Below are 15,718 nucleotides of genomic sequence, written 5' to 3'. Positions count from 1 at the left end.
AAGAACAGGTGCAATCTTCCAAGGGTTATGCAAATAATGAACACCATCATAATGAACACCATCATAATGAACAATGCACATTCAATGATTGAAGTTAAGCATCCATATAAAACTTAAAAGGCGTAGACTAACTTTACACTGGAACTTATAATCAATAAGATGCAAAAAGTATGAGCCATGAAAATTTATCAAACACCATCACATTCTCCATTAAAGCCAAAGTACTTAATCTAACAATTGAGAAATTGGAAGAACACCATGCAACAAGTTGAAATAAACATGGATCCACCATATCTTCAATGAAATCAAATTTTATTTGTCCAAGTCTTAGAACACTGTCTTCTTCTTCTACTCTAAGGAGCAAGAGCTCTCTGCTTCTAATGAGTTACAAATGAGAAGTTAGGGCCTTTTATAGAGCTCCTCCCACAAATGAATGGCTAAGATTGATTTGAAATCAAGGGCCAAGATTACACCATGCAAACTCTAATTAGGGTTTGACCAAAAATAACCTTTTTGGTGCAAGGTAGTGGGTTTGGCAATTAATAGCATGCCCACTAAGCATTTAATAGCCCATTGCCCAAAATAGGGTGCCCACCATCCCTTTCCTTGGTGGAAAATGTAATGAATCTGGTCGTGACGGTTGGGAGACATTTGATTGGCTAGAGAAGGTGACGAGTGCCACCTCAATATGTTGGACGCCATATGGATCCGATAACTCATTGTGAAGAATATTTCATTTTGAATAATTGTGATGGAGTATATTCCCAAATTGCATCATCTAGACCAAGGTTCGAACTTTGATCAACTCTTTTGAAATTATCCTTCCTTGATCATTTTCTTCCTTTCTTGTACTTGCTTGGGAATTCACCTTCTTGGAATATCTTTCCTTGTTGACGACTCTGTCATTCTTGAAGTCTTTCATACTTGAATTGGATCTCAGTAACTTTGAATGTCTTCCTTGAACGTCGAGAACTAGAATTCTTCCTCCTTGTTCTTTCCTGACTAGGATCTTGGACTTTTGAAGGAAATTCAAGATGGTTTTAAATTCTTCTCATCTGTACTTGCTTGAATCTTGAGGTCTTTGAATTGGCATTCTTTGGAATTGGAATTCCTTTATGCTTTTCAAACTTCCTTGTAATGATGCCCTTGAATTGGGGAGATGAATCTTTGATGTTCCCTTTTCACCCTTTGACTTGCCAAATGGCATACTTTATCAAAGACATTATCTTAAGCATTAAATTCTAAGTTATCGGGTTCGCCCTCCTGGCCCCCTGATCTTGGTCCGGATAGGGTTCGTGTTCCACAGGCGTGGTTCATGCCAGGACAGATTTGGGCGGACCTAGGTCAAACCTGGGCGGCCTCGGCCAAAAAATGCCATTTTATTTGCAAAATTTATTTATTTGTTTAATTGTGCCACTTAAAAAATGAAAATAAAACCCTAAAAGTGAGTTTTAAAATATAATCTTTGCTCATTTCTCCTCATTTGTGTTGCAAACAAAAGTTTTTGCTAGTAGGTTGAAGAAAGGGTGAACAAAGTTTTGCTTCCAAAACCAAATAGGAGTTGAAGAATGATTTTTGAAACTTCAACAAGTGTTGCAGCATCATTTCCACACATTTGCAAGCTCCCATTGGCCGAAAGAGGTAGGTTTTTGAACAATTTTTTCAACTATTTTTGTTTCACAAATTGTCAAACATGAAACATTAATTGTTTTTCATTATTTTGTTTTTGTTTTGAATTTGTTCATATTATTTCTTGCCATAGGAACTAGAATGGCATCTACCTCTTCCTCCATTGGCACAAATGAACAATCAATCTCAAAACAAAGAAATGATCCAAATTCTCCCCTATGGAAGTATGTTGACATTATAAACCGCTTCTAGGAGGTGGGGGATTCCATTGGAGATGCCAAGGATGTGGTGTTGAACGTAATAGTTCATATTTTCGGGTGGCAGGCCATTTGTGTGGAATACTAGGAAGAGGCATCAAAAAATGCCTTGGAAAAGAGGGTAAACCTATACCAAATGAGATTGTGATGAAATATATTAGGGTGCATGAGGCAGCAAAAGAGAGGGAAGCCCGCAGATTGAATCAAACCACACCCCCAAAAAAGGGGGGTAATGCAACCCCCATCTAATCCCAATGTTGTAGTAGAAAACCACCCCTTCTTTTCCACAGCTAAACCTCAAAGTGAGGCATCCTTGACACGCGAAAGAATAAAGGGGCCTTTAGAAACCACATTTCAAAATGAGTGTCGAGACATTGCCAACCAAGATGTAGCAAGGTGCATATATGCAAATGGGTTGGCTTTCAATGTTGTTCGCTTATCATATTGGAAGCAAATGTTGAGAAGTGTTAATGAAGCTCCAAGAGGGTATAAGGGCCTAGGTTATGAGAAGGTACGTGGAACCTTATTGGAAAAAGAGGTGAAGGGGGTTGAAGATGCATTGAAACCTATAAGGGATTCATGGGCTGAGACAAGTGTATCAATTGTTCAGAAGGGTGGAAAGGTTCTAAAAATCGTCCTTTGATCAATGCCATAGCGGTGTCCCCTAAAGGGGCAATGTTTTTGAAAGTTGTGGATTGTGAGGGCCAAGTAAAAGATGGCCAATTTATAGCAGATATTCTCATCTCCGCCATGGAGTTATTGGGACCCCACAATGTTGTCCAAGTCATAACAGACAACACAAAAAATTGTAGAGCTGCTGGTTTGTTGGTTGAGGAACGCTATGATCACATCTTTTGGACACCTTGTGTGGTCCATTCACTCAATCTTATGCTACAAAAGATTGGGAATAAAAATAAATGGATCAAAGATGTGTATGCAGAGGCTGAGGACATCCAGATGTTCATCACAAACCACCACATGTCTCAAGGGATTTTTAGATCCTTTTCGAATTTGGAGCTATTGAAGGTAAGTGAAATAGTAATTTAATTTTACATTTTCTGATTTTTTTAATTTTCAATGTTCATAATATCATTGTGTAAGCTATATTGTGTATTCTTCTTTAAAGTTTGGCTTTATGTTTTAATCATTTTGGCATTAATTTGTGTTATAGGTTGTTGAGACCTGTTTGGCATCAAACACAATCGTCTTGAGACGACTTGTGAAAGTGGCACTTTGCAATATGGTAATCAACACAAATTAGACTATATGGAAGTAGAGTAGCAGTTAGAGGGCAGCAAAAATTAGGGAATGGATATTGAATGAGTCATGGTGGGATCTTGTGACATATCTCCTTAGTTTCATTGAGCCCGTTATGAGCATGATTCGCTATACCGACATGGATAGGCCTTGCATTGGTGAGATTTATGATGGCATTGACTCAATGTTTGAAAAAATGAAGTGCATTATAAATGCAAGAGAGAATGACCTCGAGGAGAAATTCTTCAAACAAGTGGAAGCAATTGTTGTAGAAAGGTGGAATAAGATGACCACTCCTTTGCATCTTCTTGCCTATGCCTTGACACCAAAGTACCTATAGCAATCAATTTCTTGATAAACCAGGAAGGATTCCACCATGGAGAGATCTAGAACTAGCAACATTCCTTAGACTCTATCTTGATGATGATTTGCAAGATATTGTTACAAATGAGTTCATAGAATTTGCAAATGGAAATGGTCTAAGTGTTGATGCTCTTCGTCATAGATCCAAAAAGGATGCTCATAGTTGGTGGTACTTCCATGGCACATGCTTCCAAAACCTACAACCCCTCGCTGTCAAAGTTTTATCACAAGTTTAATTAATTAAAATTTATCACAAGTTTATTTATACTTTACTTTGTCTTCATAGGTTGCTAGTAATTTTTAATTTTAATTTTTATAAATGTGTAACTTTAATTGTTTACTTTGCCTTCATAGGTTGCTAGTTCATCTGCTTCAGAAAGAAATTGGAGCGCATACTCTTTCATCCACTCAGTAAAGCACAATAGGTTGCTATCAAAAAGAGCGGAGAATGTAGTATATGTGCATTCCAACCTACGTCTTCTTTCACACAAGCAACATGACTACAAGCAAGGGGAAATAAAGATGTGGGATACAGAGCTAGAGCATACTGATTTGGATGCTTCCGTTTCTTAGCTTGTTGCATTTGATGACTCGGATAGCGAGCAAACTTATAGTGCGAGTACTCGCAAGTGCAAGTGGCATTGGTTCATCTAATGTCAATGTCAATGATGAGGAGGAGAATGAGGATGATGAATTAGAGAATCCATTTGATGATTAAACTTTAAATTGTTGAAAGTTGAAACAATGATACTTATATATTTTGTCATTTTGATACTAAACTTGATGTATATGATGCTATTATGGTTGATCATGATGCTATGATTACAAGTTTATGTTGGTTTTGTTGTTTATATGATGCTTTCTGACATCTAATCTTAATTCATGCTTATAAGCTGCATATATATATATATATATGTTTTTGTACTAACGAACCCAAACCCCTTTTTAAAATTTTGCCGTACTGGACGTACCGGTTCTTCGAACCAGAACTGGTGCCCAAACTTGAACCAAAAACCTAGATTAAATTCCATGCTTCATGTCATTTCTCCACCTTGGGTGCATATGAGATAGGTGGAAGGATTTTTGTATGCCTTAGCCAAATTTCCAACATTCCATGTCCTTTGAGAGGTGGGCGCATTCTAGAGGGAGAGGAGGAATTTTCCAACACTTGATCAAATTTCATCATTTCCTCCCTTTCCGGAGATGGGCGCATTTGGAGCTTGGGGAAGGAATTTTTAATGCCTTAGCCAAATTTTGAGGTTTTCATGCCTTTCCAGATGGTTGAGCGCACTTGGAGGGGGAAAGGGTTATTTTTTAATACTCAACCATTTTTCATGCCCTGCTAAGACTTGAGCGCATTTTAGACCTGGAGGAGGGTTTTTGGATAAAAGGACAATTCCTCCTCTTCATGTGATTTGCACCCAAGGAGTCATTCTTGGTGCATTTGAGATCTGGAGGAGGATTTTTGGGTAAAAGGACAATTCCTCTTCATGTGATTTGCACCCAAGGAGTCATTCCTGGCGCATTTGAGATCTGAAGGAGGATTTTTGGATTAAAGGACAATTCCTCCTCTTCATGTGATTTGTGCCTAGGGATAGATTCCTGGCACATTTGAGACCCAGAGGAGGATTTTTGGATAAAAGGATTAATCCTCCTCTTGGGATTTGCGCCCAAGAATAGTTCCTTGGTGATTTTGATTTTGAAGGAGAATTCTTTTACTTAGCCAAAATTCGACCATCAGGTTGCTTCATTCACTTTTCACATTTGGAATGCTCTAGATCTTTCTACAGTCAGTGCTTACCTATCGCCAAGGATAGACTTGAAAATAGACTTACTGAAAATAGTAAGTTCTTCCAAATACAAAATTAGGGCAAACGAGGACATAGTGAAACTAAAAATAGACATTGCTAAAAATAGTAAGTTTTTTCAAACTCAAGATTAGGCCAATCGGGGCCACAATGAAACTTACTAAAAATAGTAGGTTCATGAAAAAACACTCAAACTTCACTAGTAGGCCCCTTAAAAGATTTCCTCGCCTTGGAAGAAATTCTTGCTTCCTACCTTGTACTGACTTTCAGAGTGCAAATTAGAGGCTGGGGAAGAATGTTGTCACTGGGAGAGAAACTTGACACTGCCACAAACTGCCTCCTTGAGTGCAAATAAGACCCGTTGACATGTTTTTTATGACAATGTCGAACACAGAATAAAGTTACCAACGGTCACCTTACTCTCTCTTGATCAAAATTAGTCCGTATGCTAAGATTGCACAAAAAGTTCAAATGGCTAACTCCAAGGTTCCTCCAGTGCGTGGACATGACTCAGTTGATTGATGGGTTTTCTGTTAACCCAAGGGGCCTTACGTATGTTCAATTGAAGAGGATAATAAACTCATGCAAGTTCAAGGATTTCTATATGAATGATTTGCAATGAAAGCCCTAATTTTGTATTTTTTGGATTTTTCGAAATATGCTGAAAGTAAATGAGAGTAGGGTAGAGAGAACTATGCTAAAGCTAATCTAATCCTAAGAACAAGAGATGAGATCACTCATGCAAAATCAAAGGGTGTGTAGAGGTTTTTCAAATCACCAATGTGGACCATCGAATCGAACAATCTTCATTGATAATCGAAGTTAAGCGTACACACATAACAAAAGGCTCAAGCTAACTTTGCATAGTATGCAACAATCAACTGCACACCAAAAGTATGAGCTCGGATTCTGCAACAAGTAATCCTATCAAATCCTGTTCTCCTAACATGTAAGCAAATCTAATCTATGAAGAGAGCAAGACCATGCAGATTGCTAAAATAGAACAAGAATACACCATCAAAATCAAACAATGTATTAAGTTGGCTACTTCAACAATCCTGATGCAACAATCTCAGATAACAATCTCTCCTCTCTTTGCAAATGAGGGGGGTCACCCCTTTATATAGGCCTCAGGCCATGCAAACCCTAATTAGGGTTTCACCCTAGAAGATTCCCCACTCAAGATGCAATAAGGTGGGAATTGGCAATAAATACTCCATAAAGCCCATATACAATTATTCCACGAGCCCAAAATGGCGCCCACTAGTGCATTAAATGGACCCCATTACATTGAACATGCCCAAAACATCCCCATGCAAGAAATAAATGCCCATCATTCTTCATGCGACGACGGCATGCACGAAGAATCTATCATAGAATCATAAATAAGGCAGCCGCATGCAAGAAGACTCTTCATGGATTCAACATGCATTGACCGGACCACCACTTAGTCAAAAAAATACCCCAGCAATAAACATGCCACCACTATTCAACTAAAAGATTCCTGTCCAAGAATGGACGACCATTATCTCGTTCATTTGTGGCATATGCAATGAATTTGTTGACGACTGCTTCTAGCTCTCCGATGAAGACACTTGGCACATTTTCAATATCGAACTCCATCAAGGCAATTTCTTCCTTGCTCTTGGGAAAGAAGCTTTCCCATTCCATCATGATTTCCTGTGTCTTCTTCATTATACTGGAAAATGAAGAAACATTTGCAAAATTTTCCTTGGGGAATGAACCCATGAAAAAGAACTTGTGCAACTGAGATTTCAGGGAGTTCACTGTTATTCCACTGTCATTGAGTTTCCTTACAGATAGTGCCTCAATTGCACCGATGATTTCCTCCTGCACCCCTCTGATTGAATCTTTCAAAGTTAAGGACTCTATGCTGAATTTATCGAAGGTGTTCTTTCCTGAGCAAACGACGTAGAACCATTGGGGAAAGTCATAAGCTTCATTCTCCTGAATTACTTTCCCATCAATTAGAATTTGCCTTGGAATCTTTGTCAGAGCCACAGAATGATTAAGTCCTGGTATACATGCACATCTTCCCACAATCCTTCTGCTATCTCCAATCTGCTCAGAAGGGCCACAAACTTTGAATGAAGCTTGTAAACATCTTCTATCCATTCCCTTGAATTTTGTGCCATTGCTCTAATTACTTCCGTATCATCAACAACTTCCTTAGGAAGGGAAGGAGGAATGGATGAAGGCCCTACCTCCCCGTTTGGCCTTTTAAAACTTCTAATGTACTCGCATAGGGCTCTATTATCTAACCTTAGCCTCTTACACTTTGCCTTTGATTTCAACATCTTTTCCTTTACGGCTAAGGAGGATTCTTCAAAGTCTCCCATTACTTGACTTGTGGAAGCATGACCAAGATCAGTCGGTTTGATAACATAATCTTCTTGCTTGATTTCGTTCCTGTCTTTATCCACTGCAGGTTCAGCAATGTGCAGGGTCCAGGATCCAGACTCATCCCTAACAACATTGGAAAATTTCCGAGGAGCCTTCCTTTCTGCTGGCTGCTCCATCTTTTTCAACAATTCTTCTAATTCTTGGGCTGGATCAATTTCTTTTTCTGGTTCCCTCCTCAGTTTTCCTATCAACCAATTTGGAGCGGGAATGAAGTGACTATGAACTTCCACGTGTTCCTGCTCCTGTGATTCTTCTTCCATTTCGCCAAGGATGACTTCCATGAAGCTATCGTGACGAGTCTCTTCTTGGTGTGGGGGACTTTCTTGTCTCCGACTTCTTGGCTGATTGTGTCCATGCGAAGCGTTAATGTTGAGTATATCTGGTGCCGAAGTGTTTTCTGGAGGTGGACTTGCTGGATGTGCAAACATCTCAACTTCCTGTACACTTGAGGAACTCGTCGATGAATGCTTCCTCTCTATCCTTGCTCTCTTTTGTGGAGGTTCTTCCTGTTGGACTTTTTGTTGAACCTCCTGTGGAACTTCCTGGTGAATATCCTTCTTCCTTGTCGTCCTTGGTCTCTTCGGGGCATTTTTCCCTTTATCAATCTAGACTTCCCCTCCTGCCTGGGCCTGTGAAGAGCCTTCGGCTGTTTCACTGTGGGAATCTAGACTTCCCATTAGCTGATATGCCAAATGAACATTTCCTTCCGCCAACTTCCTTATCTGCCGGTCAATCTAGTGCCTAGTGAATTTCAGCACTGGTCTAGCCAGGACATTCAAATCATCAATTTCGAGCTTTGCCCAATCTGGCAACTGAATGGGCTGATCTTTTACTTTCTCAAATTCAAGTTGCACTAAATCTGCATCCTCCTTCACCTGATCCGACACCTGGTAAATTTCACTTATCCCAATGGTGTCAAGGGGCAATTTGGAATGCATTTCTTCCGGACCTCAAGGTCATCCTCGACACCTGCCCAATAATCTTCTAAGTGAAATTTGTGTATGAATTTCACGCCAGCAACCTTCTTGATTTGGCGGTAAGGATCATACTGGGCCCTGGATGTATAAAATGGTAGGTGATAGAATGCCAACTCCCCTGCTGCACTCTCAGTGGACTCCAAACCTGGGCATATTTCCATGAAGTCACCTAGGACAATTGAGAACTCAATTGATTGCATCTTCTTCTTCTGTAATTGATCGTAAGCTGTTAACTCTCTCATGAGCTCCAACAATTTGAGCTTGTCTGATGGATACCTCGGCAACTTGTATGATTGGAATGAAAATCCTTGCGTCCTGATATAGGTGAATTTAGGAAATTGTAAGAATGTGGCTCCATACTTTTGGACCAAGGCACTTGCTTGCGGAGACACCCTTACGTGCAACTTCTTCTGCATAAGCCGTGTCAAGTACATAGTGAAGGTGTCATTCGCCAACCTGTAAGAACTAACATTGTGAAGATGCAGCTGGGGATAACACTCATGCACTTTCAGCTATGCTGGTCCGCAACCCATGATTCCACTTGCTGGCAGACCATCAAATCCTCCCCTTCGTGCAAGCATATAGATTAGATAGGAGCTCATGAAGAAGGACTGAGACTTTCTTTCTTTTAAGTTTTTCAGCTGTTCGTGCAAGTAATGACTAATCAATCTGGCCCAGTCAACTAACCCACTTGCATTCATGATCTTGTCTATGTAGAAGAACATCCATGTTTCAAAGTTCACAGAATGTGAACACCCCATTACTCTGCTCAGCATCTTTATCAGGTCCACATACTCCTGCTTGAACTTAAAGATAGAGTCTTTGGCATCTTGGAGGCATGCATCCTAGGCTTCAACAACCACTGTTTATTAATCAAGTCAGCACACCTGGCAGGACTTGCTTCATATATTGCTTTAGCTCCGTTGCTGGTCCTGTACGTCATGGAATAGTGTGAAAGAATTCCGAAAGCCTCACCAATTGACTCTGGGGTCAATGTCGCCAGTAGCTTGCCATCTGATGTTGAAATTGTCTTCCGCTCCGGATTATAATGCTCTACACACTACAGAATCAAGTCTGGACACTGAATAGTAGGAGGAAAACTAGCTGCCACAACAATTCCGCTCTTGACAATTTTGACAGCTGTTGGTGATGGACTATGCCCTGTTGTCCCGAACATTCTGATCTTGAATGCAGCCAGATTGAATCTGCCCAAATTTGTATCGCTGATTTCCTCCCATCTGGAATTCATCTGGGAACGAGGAAGGAAACCTTTCATCTTTGCCTTGATCAATACTTGCCCGGAGAGGGTAGCTGCCTTGCTTGATTCCGCCATCCTGAAAAGCACCCTGGAAATGATGAAAAAAAGACCAAGTATGATCTCTCTTCACTTCTCTTGAATCCTGCACGTGAGAAATGAAATGCCTCTCCATGCTTATATAGAATCCTTCAAATCATACTACTAAGTTAGGAGGCATCAATTTAGCAATTGAATTTATGATGCGTCATACTTTCCCAATCACTACGCCATGCAAAAGAAACTTCCCTTGTGAGTGAGGTCGAATTTAGAAGTTTCATTTAATGCACTAAGTTATGCGTCATACTTGGAAGATTCCCTTCGCCAACTCATTAACTTCCACTCTTTCAAATTTCGGAGGGAAATTGAAAGATTCTTTAAGATTCGCTTGATTTTCATTCTAACTTGTCGTCTTTTGCTTTTGAAGGAATTTTCACGCCCTTCTCAACATCCCCTATTTTTTAGGGATCCTCCTAAAACTTAGGAGCCAGGTTCATTGGATAGAGAAATTCCGAATCTATAAAATTTTCCACATTTTGATAAGATTCAGTGTCTAAAAATAGAAAATTCAAAAAATTCCCCGAGGGGATTTTTAACTTTTCATTCCTCCTTGAACCCTAGACTTTCAATCTTTAAACATGGAATTCTCTATGTCTTGGAATTTGATCATTTTCCATGTCTTAATCATTTAGGAGCACATCTCTGTGCATAGGCGTGGATTCCACTTGGGAAGAAAATTTCATGCGTTTCACATTTTCCATGACTACCTAAGCCTGGCGCCTTCTTCATGCCTTAGGCGCTTTTTTACCTAAGGCAAGGAGTTCACAAATTTTTCAATTCTCCTTGCACATTTCATTTTGGCACCTTCCATTCATCTTGGGCACTATTTCACCTAGGAGAGGGAATTCACAACTTTCTCCCTTATCCATGATACTTCACTTTTAGTGCCCTACCTAAGTGCTGGGCAGTGTTTGGCATTGGTGGAGGATTCATGCACTTCTCTAGCTTTCCTTCATCACCTCCCTTTAGCGCCCTCTTTTCTCCTAGGGCGCAATCTCACCTAAGTCATGGAATTCAACATTTTTTCTTTCCTTCCAAGCACCCTCCAATTTGGCACCTTCTATTCATCTTGGGCACTAATTTGCATCGAAGGAGGAATTTCTAATTTTATCCTTCCTCCATGACATTTCCATTTTGGCGCCCGACTGAGTGTTTGGGCAGAATTCCTCCTTAGAGGAGGAATTTATGAGTTTTTGTGAATTCCAAGGCATATCGACTTTAGCACCCAATTCCATTTCATGGCGCTATTTCACCCTGGGTATGGATTCTTGCAATTTTCAATCTCTCCTTGCATGCTTCATTTTGGCGCCAGTCCTTGGCTTGGGGTGGATTTTACTGTGAAGGAGGAATCCAACATTTCATGCTTCTTCCGGACTTGGATGGATTTTGAGCCTCCTCCGGATCAAGCCACCATATAAGAATTTGGGGTGATTTCCCAGACTTAGATGAATTTCTTGAGCTTTCCACTTCAGGAATGGGCTTCCAGCACTTAACCATTTTCTGACTCCTTGTCTGCTTTCTGACTTTCCAGAATTAGAAGTAGTCGCGAATGCTTGATCTTTGTCACCTTGCTTGAACGGTCTTGTTAGAACAAACTTTCCAAAAATAGAAACCTTTAAAACGTCAACGTTAGATCCCTAGATAGGACACATGAATGACTTACTATAAATAGAAACTTACTAAAAATAGAAAGTTTGATTTTTGGCAAAATGACGACATTCCGGGACTTAGTAAAATCCCTAAAAAATAGGAACTTTATAAAAATAGAAAGTTGCTCTGTTTTGGCTCAAATTTTACTTGGAGGTTCCTTGAAGGGTCTTGATTCCAGTTGTATGTTTAGTTTCTTCAAAACCCTAACATAAACCCCTAAAATCTAGGACTAAAGGTAGAAACCCTAAAATTGACGAAACGAGTCCTAGACTTAACCAAATTTGCTCAAATGAAAAGCAGACAAAATCAAAATGATCCCCAAACACTCACAAAACCGAGAGACTGATGAGACTGCCAACAAAACCCACCAAAAACCAAGACCAAACGACCAAAAGGGCCTAAAAGGTGGGGGGTCCCTATCTGGGATGGGGTGATGTGTGATTAGGTCACAACAAGACCCTCAGGAGAATTTTGTCCTTGGGGACAAAATCGTGTTGATGTATTGAATTGCCTCCTTGGGCGCAAGTTAGGGGTGGAGGAATTTCATGGTGATGGCGCAAATCCTCCATGGTGAGGGATTCCTACTCTTGAGTGCAAATTAATGGGTAAGGAGGAATTTTCCTTGCCTTTGCCAAAATTTGCCTTTTCATTTTGATTTATCCTTTGCCACTAGCAATTTCTGACTTGGAAATATTTTTCGTTGCGACACTGAAGTCTTCCATGCTGACTCCCTTTGGATAGACTTTGTCCATGCTCCCCTTTTATCATTTTTCATCATTCCAAGTCATTATATCATCAAACACCAAATTCCTTGATCTGGAGCTCATTTTCACCCCCAGGGAGGAACTTTTCTAGAATTAGCCAAATTTTGGCTATTTCTCGTTCATTTATTCATATCAGCTCTCAGGGTTATCTGGACACTTAGCCAAATATCCATCATTCCATTCCTCTGCCTGTGCATTCTTTGTTTTATCATTGCAATCTCTTCCTTGGACAATGATATCATCCACTCAACGATGTCCTCTTCTCAGCATCCAAAGTCTTGCTCCTGGCAATGTACCTAAAAAGGACAAGAAAACGTTGTGTGAATTACAAGTATCAATCAAGTTCATAGTTAGCAAAATGCAAAGTTTGAAGGATAGAGCAATAAGCACAATGCATTTCTCAATACATCAAAACCCTAATTCTTAATTTGATGACAATATTAAGACTATATCCTGTCTAGGCTATATATTCCTCAAGAATTCATTCCCTACTTAGTCATTTCATTATTTTCAAAGATCAAAACTAGACTGACAAGACCTTACAACTCATTCCTTATGGTCGGGAGATGACACAGACTGCAAAAGACTTGGTTTATTCAGCGAAAAGAGGGGGTCCCCATTTGCAATTGGGGCGATGTGTGAAAATGTCACAACACTATTATCTCTATTTGGGAATCTTTCAGTTTACACTTAAACAATACTTGCACCAACAGATATTGTAGAACTCGGTTAAAAAATTGAGAATTGATTTTTGTTCAAATATATTTTTATTTATATTGAATATACATAGTGATGTTGTTTTGGAACCTTTACAATGATGTTGAAGAAAATTAATTTATAAAATATATTCAATAATAAAATCATTAATGTTACAGTTTTAATTGTTACATATTCATCTTATTGCAAATGCAGATTGGGTTTTATCATTGGGTTCTTCAAATTGGATGGTTTTGCAGGAGATGGCTTCTTCCAATATTATTTCTCTTTCGTTAGTTTGTGCATATAATGAGATTTCAAAGAATTTCCTCAAAAAAATTTGCACCAAATATATATATGTCAATGAGATACTGACCAGATTTAGGCTCACTACCTTCACAGCCCAGACATAGATGACTGAGTCTATCATGTGATTATCTGGATTATCAAAGCTGTGTTTATGATTGCAGATAAGAAATATCCTTGGAGATTATGATGCCATGCATGTACGGAGAGGTGATAAGATTAAAATTAGGAAAGACAGGCTTGGTGTGAATAGGACACTTCATCCTCATCTTGACAGGGATACTCATCCAGAAGCAATCCTTCGTCGAATTGAAAAATGGATTCCTGAAGGGCGTACTATTTTTATTGCATCAAATGAGAGAACCCCTGGGTTTTTCTCATCACTTTCCGTGAAGTAGGTTATCTAAAGCCAGCATGCACTAAATGCTTGATCTGTAGGCTACTGTATTTATTTGATGAGTTCAGTTCTCTCGCCAGGCATATGAAGTGAAACCGAACTGAAGGTCTCTTATTTTCTTTCTTGTTTCAGGTACAGACTTGCATATTCTTCAAATTTTACTAATATTTTGGAGCCTGTTGTGCAAAATAACTATCACCTTTTCATGCTGGAACGTTTAGTCTTGGTTGGTGCCAGGACATTAATCAAGACATTTAAAGAAGAGCCCACAGACCTAAGTCTCACAGATGATCCAAAAAAGAATATGAAGGAGTGGCAAATTCCTGTTTACACTTTTGATGATGCCTCTCCATTTTAAATAGCATCTTGAAGCCAGTGAGTTACTTATCACAGAGAAACAATCCCAACTTCGCTGCATGCAATATATTTGTACTCTCTGGTGAGAGTACTGTTCACAGCCTTAAGCTTTTTCTGTCAGTCTTTTCTTCAAACTGGGCTGTTAGAATCAGAACACCAAGGTGTCTCTCAATCGAGATCAAGCTGTTGAAGTTTCCTGTTTCAGAAAACAAAATAAAAAATTTCGAGAGATTTTTTTTCCCATCAACTTCCTGATACTTTGGACACCTCAAGTAGTATAACATTCGTACTTTATCTCACTATTATGATTTATCACTGACTTAATTTGTGTAGTAACATCGCAGTACAGCTTCAAGCAATTTATTTGTAGTGAGGGGCTCAGCTTTGCTTTACAGCGATTGGTTGAAAATGCCCGGTCCCTTATATTTATGAGATACAGAAATGTTTACATAATACTAGCTTTGCAAAGCCCCAAGAAAATATAAAATATAATCTCATAGTTACTGCCTCGTGACTTGAAGGCTTAACGTTTAGATATTTTGAGCTTTCAGGTTCCTGTATAAATGATCGAATATGTTCTGGAGAATCATGTTTACAGTTTCACATTGACCATATTGGAAAACATGTCTGCATGAGTCAAAGACTAACTGCAGGGGTCAGAAAGCCATGACAGATGAAAGGAAGGATGGTCCCTTAGTCACTTGTGTCAAATAATTTGTTACTGGACTTCTAGATAGCTTTGGCATCTTCTACAAGTCAATAAGATGAATGTAATATTTCTTATTGATATTAAGATCTTCTTCATCTAAAGTAAGAGTGCTCCAAGATCGCATCCCTGGCACCATGCATGTAGAAGGCATTAAGCGGTAAAATGTTCAGATTTCTTGATGAACAGGACCAGATAATTGACTAGTGTGGACTACTTTTCCGCAACTCAGAAAGGTCAGAGTTGATGGGTATATTTTTGAACAGAGATGAGTGCTGCAGTCTCTAATTCCTTCAATCTATGAGGTACTATTTTTATATTATGCACAATCAATATGGACTAGTTTCAGTAAACAGGTGTTGTAATTATTGGTCGGTAGAATTTTTTTTGGTCCATTGATCTAATTGTGATTATCATATCCTGATTTTGAACTATACCCTTCCCAGGGGAGATGCCTGAAAGCAAAGGCTTTAAAAATAAAATAAAATTAGTGAATCTCTTATTTTTTCTTTTATTAGTCTTCACCTTTTCAAGGCTCTTTTGATATCCATTATTCTTGAAACAGGAGGATTTAAATCTGTTATTACTTTATGCTGACCAGGTGAAACTTGTGCTCAACAATGAGCGATTCAAATCCTTCTGTTTCAAGAACCTTGGTACAGCATACCAAAAACATAAAAAAATTAGTTCTCATCTGTTTCTTGAAATTAAATTGCTTTAAAAGAATTTACGTTTGTGAAGGAAAGTTCACAATAACTTTGTGTATTTGGAAT

The 15,718-nt window shown here is 39.1% G+C and overlaps 1 protein-coding gene across 3 annotated transcripts in view; it reads left to right on the top strand.

Annotated features, from left to right (window-relative positions):
• LOC131079962 (uncharacterized) overlaps positions 1–15,459 on the top strand; it is a 66,499-nt gene extending 51,040 nt beyond the window's left edge. For 2 of the 3 annotated variants that reach the window (XM_058017999.2, XM_058017998.2), the window contains 2 exons: positions 13,650–13,879; positions 14,015–15,459. In XM_058017999.2, coding sequence (XP_057873982.2) covers positions 13,650–13,879; positions 14,015–14,240 — 456 coding nt within the window. In that variant the 3' untranslated portion in view covers positions 14,241–15,459. Of the gene's footprint in view, positions 1–3,860; positions 4,225–13,649; positions 13,880–14,014 lie in introns of those variants that run through there. The other variant, XM_058018000.2, reaches the window with a different exon arrangement.
• Positions 15,460–15,718: the final 259 nt, after the last annotated feature.

The sequence above is a fragment of the Cryptomeria japonica genome, chromosome 10 (assembly GCF_030272615.1).
Source record: "Cryptomeria japonica chromosome 10, Sugi_1.0, whole genome shotgun sequence".
NCBI classification, from domain to species: domain Eukaryota; kingdom Viridiplantae; phylum Streptophyta; class Pinopsida; order Cupressales; family Cupressaceae; genus Cryptomeria; species Cryptomeria japonica.
The sequence above is the reverse complement of the archived record's forward strand: the minus strand, read 5'-3'. Positions and strand labels throughout refer to the sequence as shown.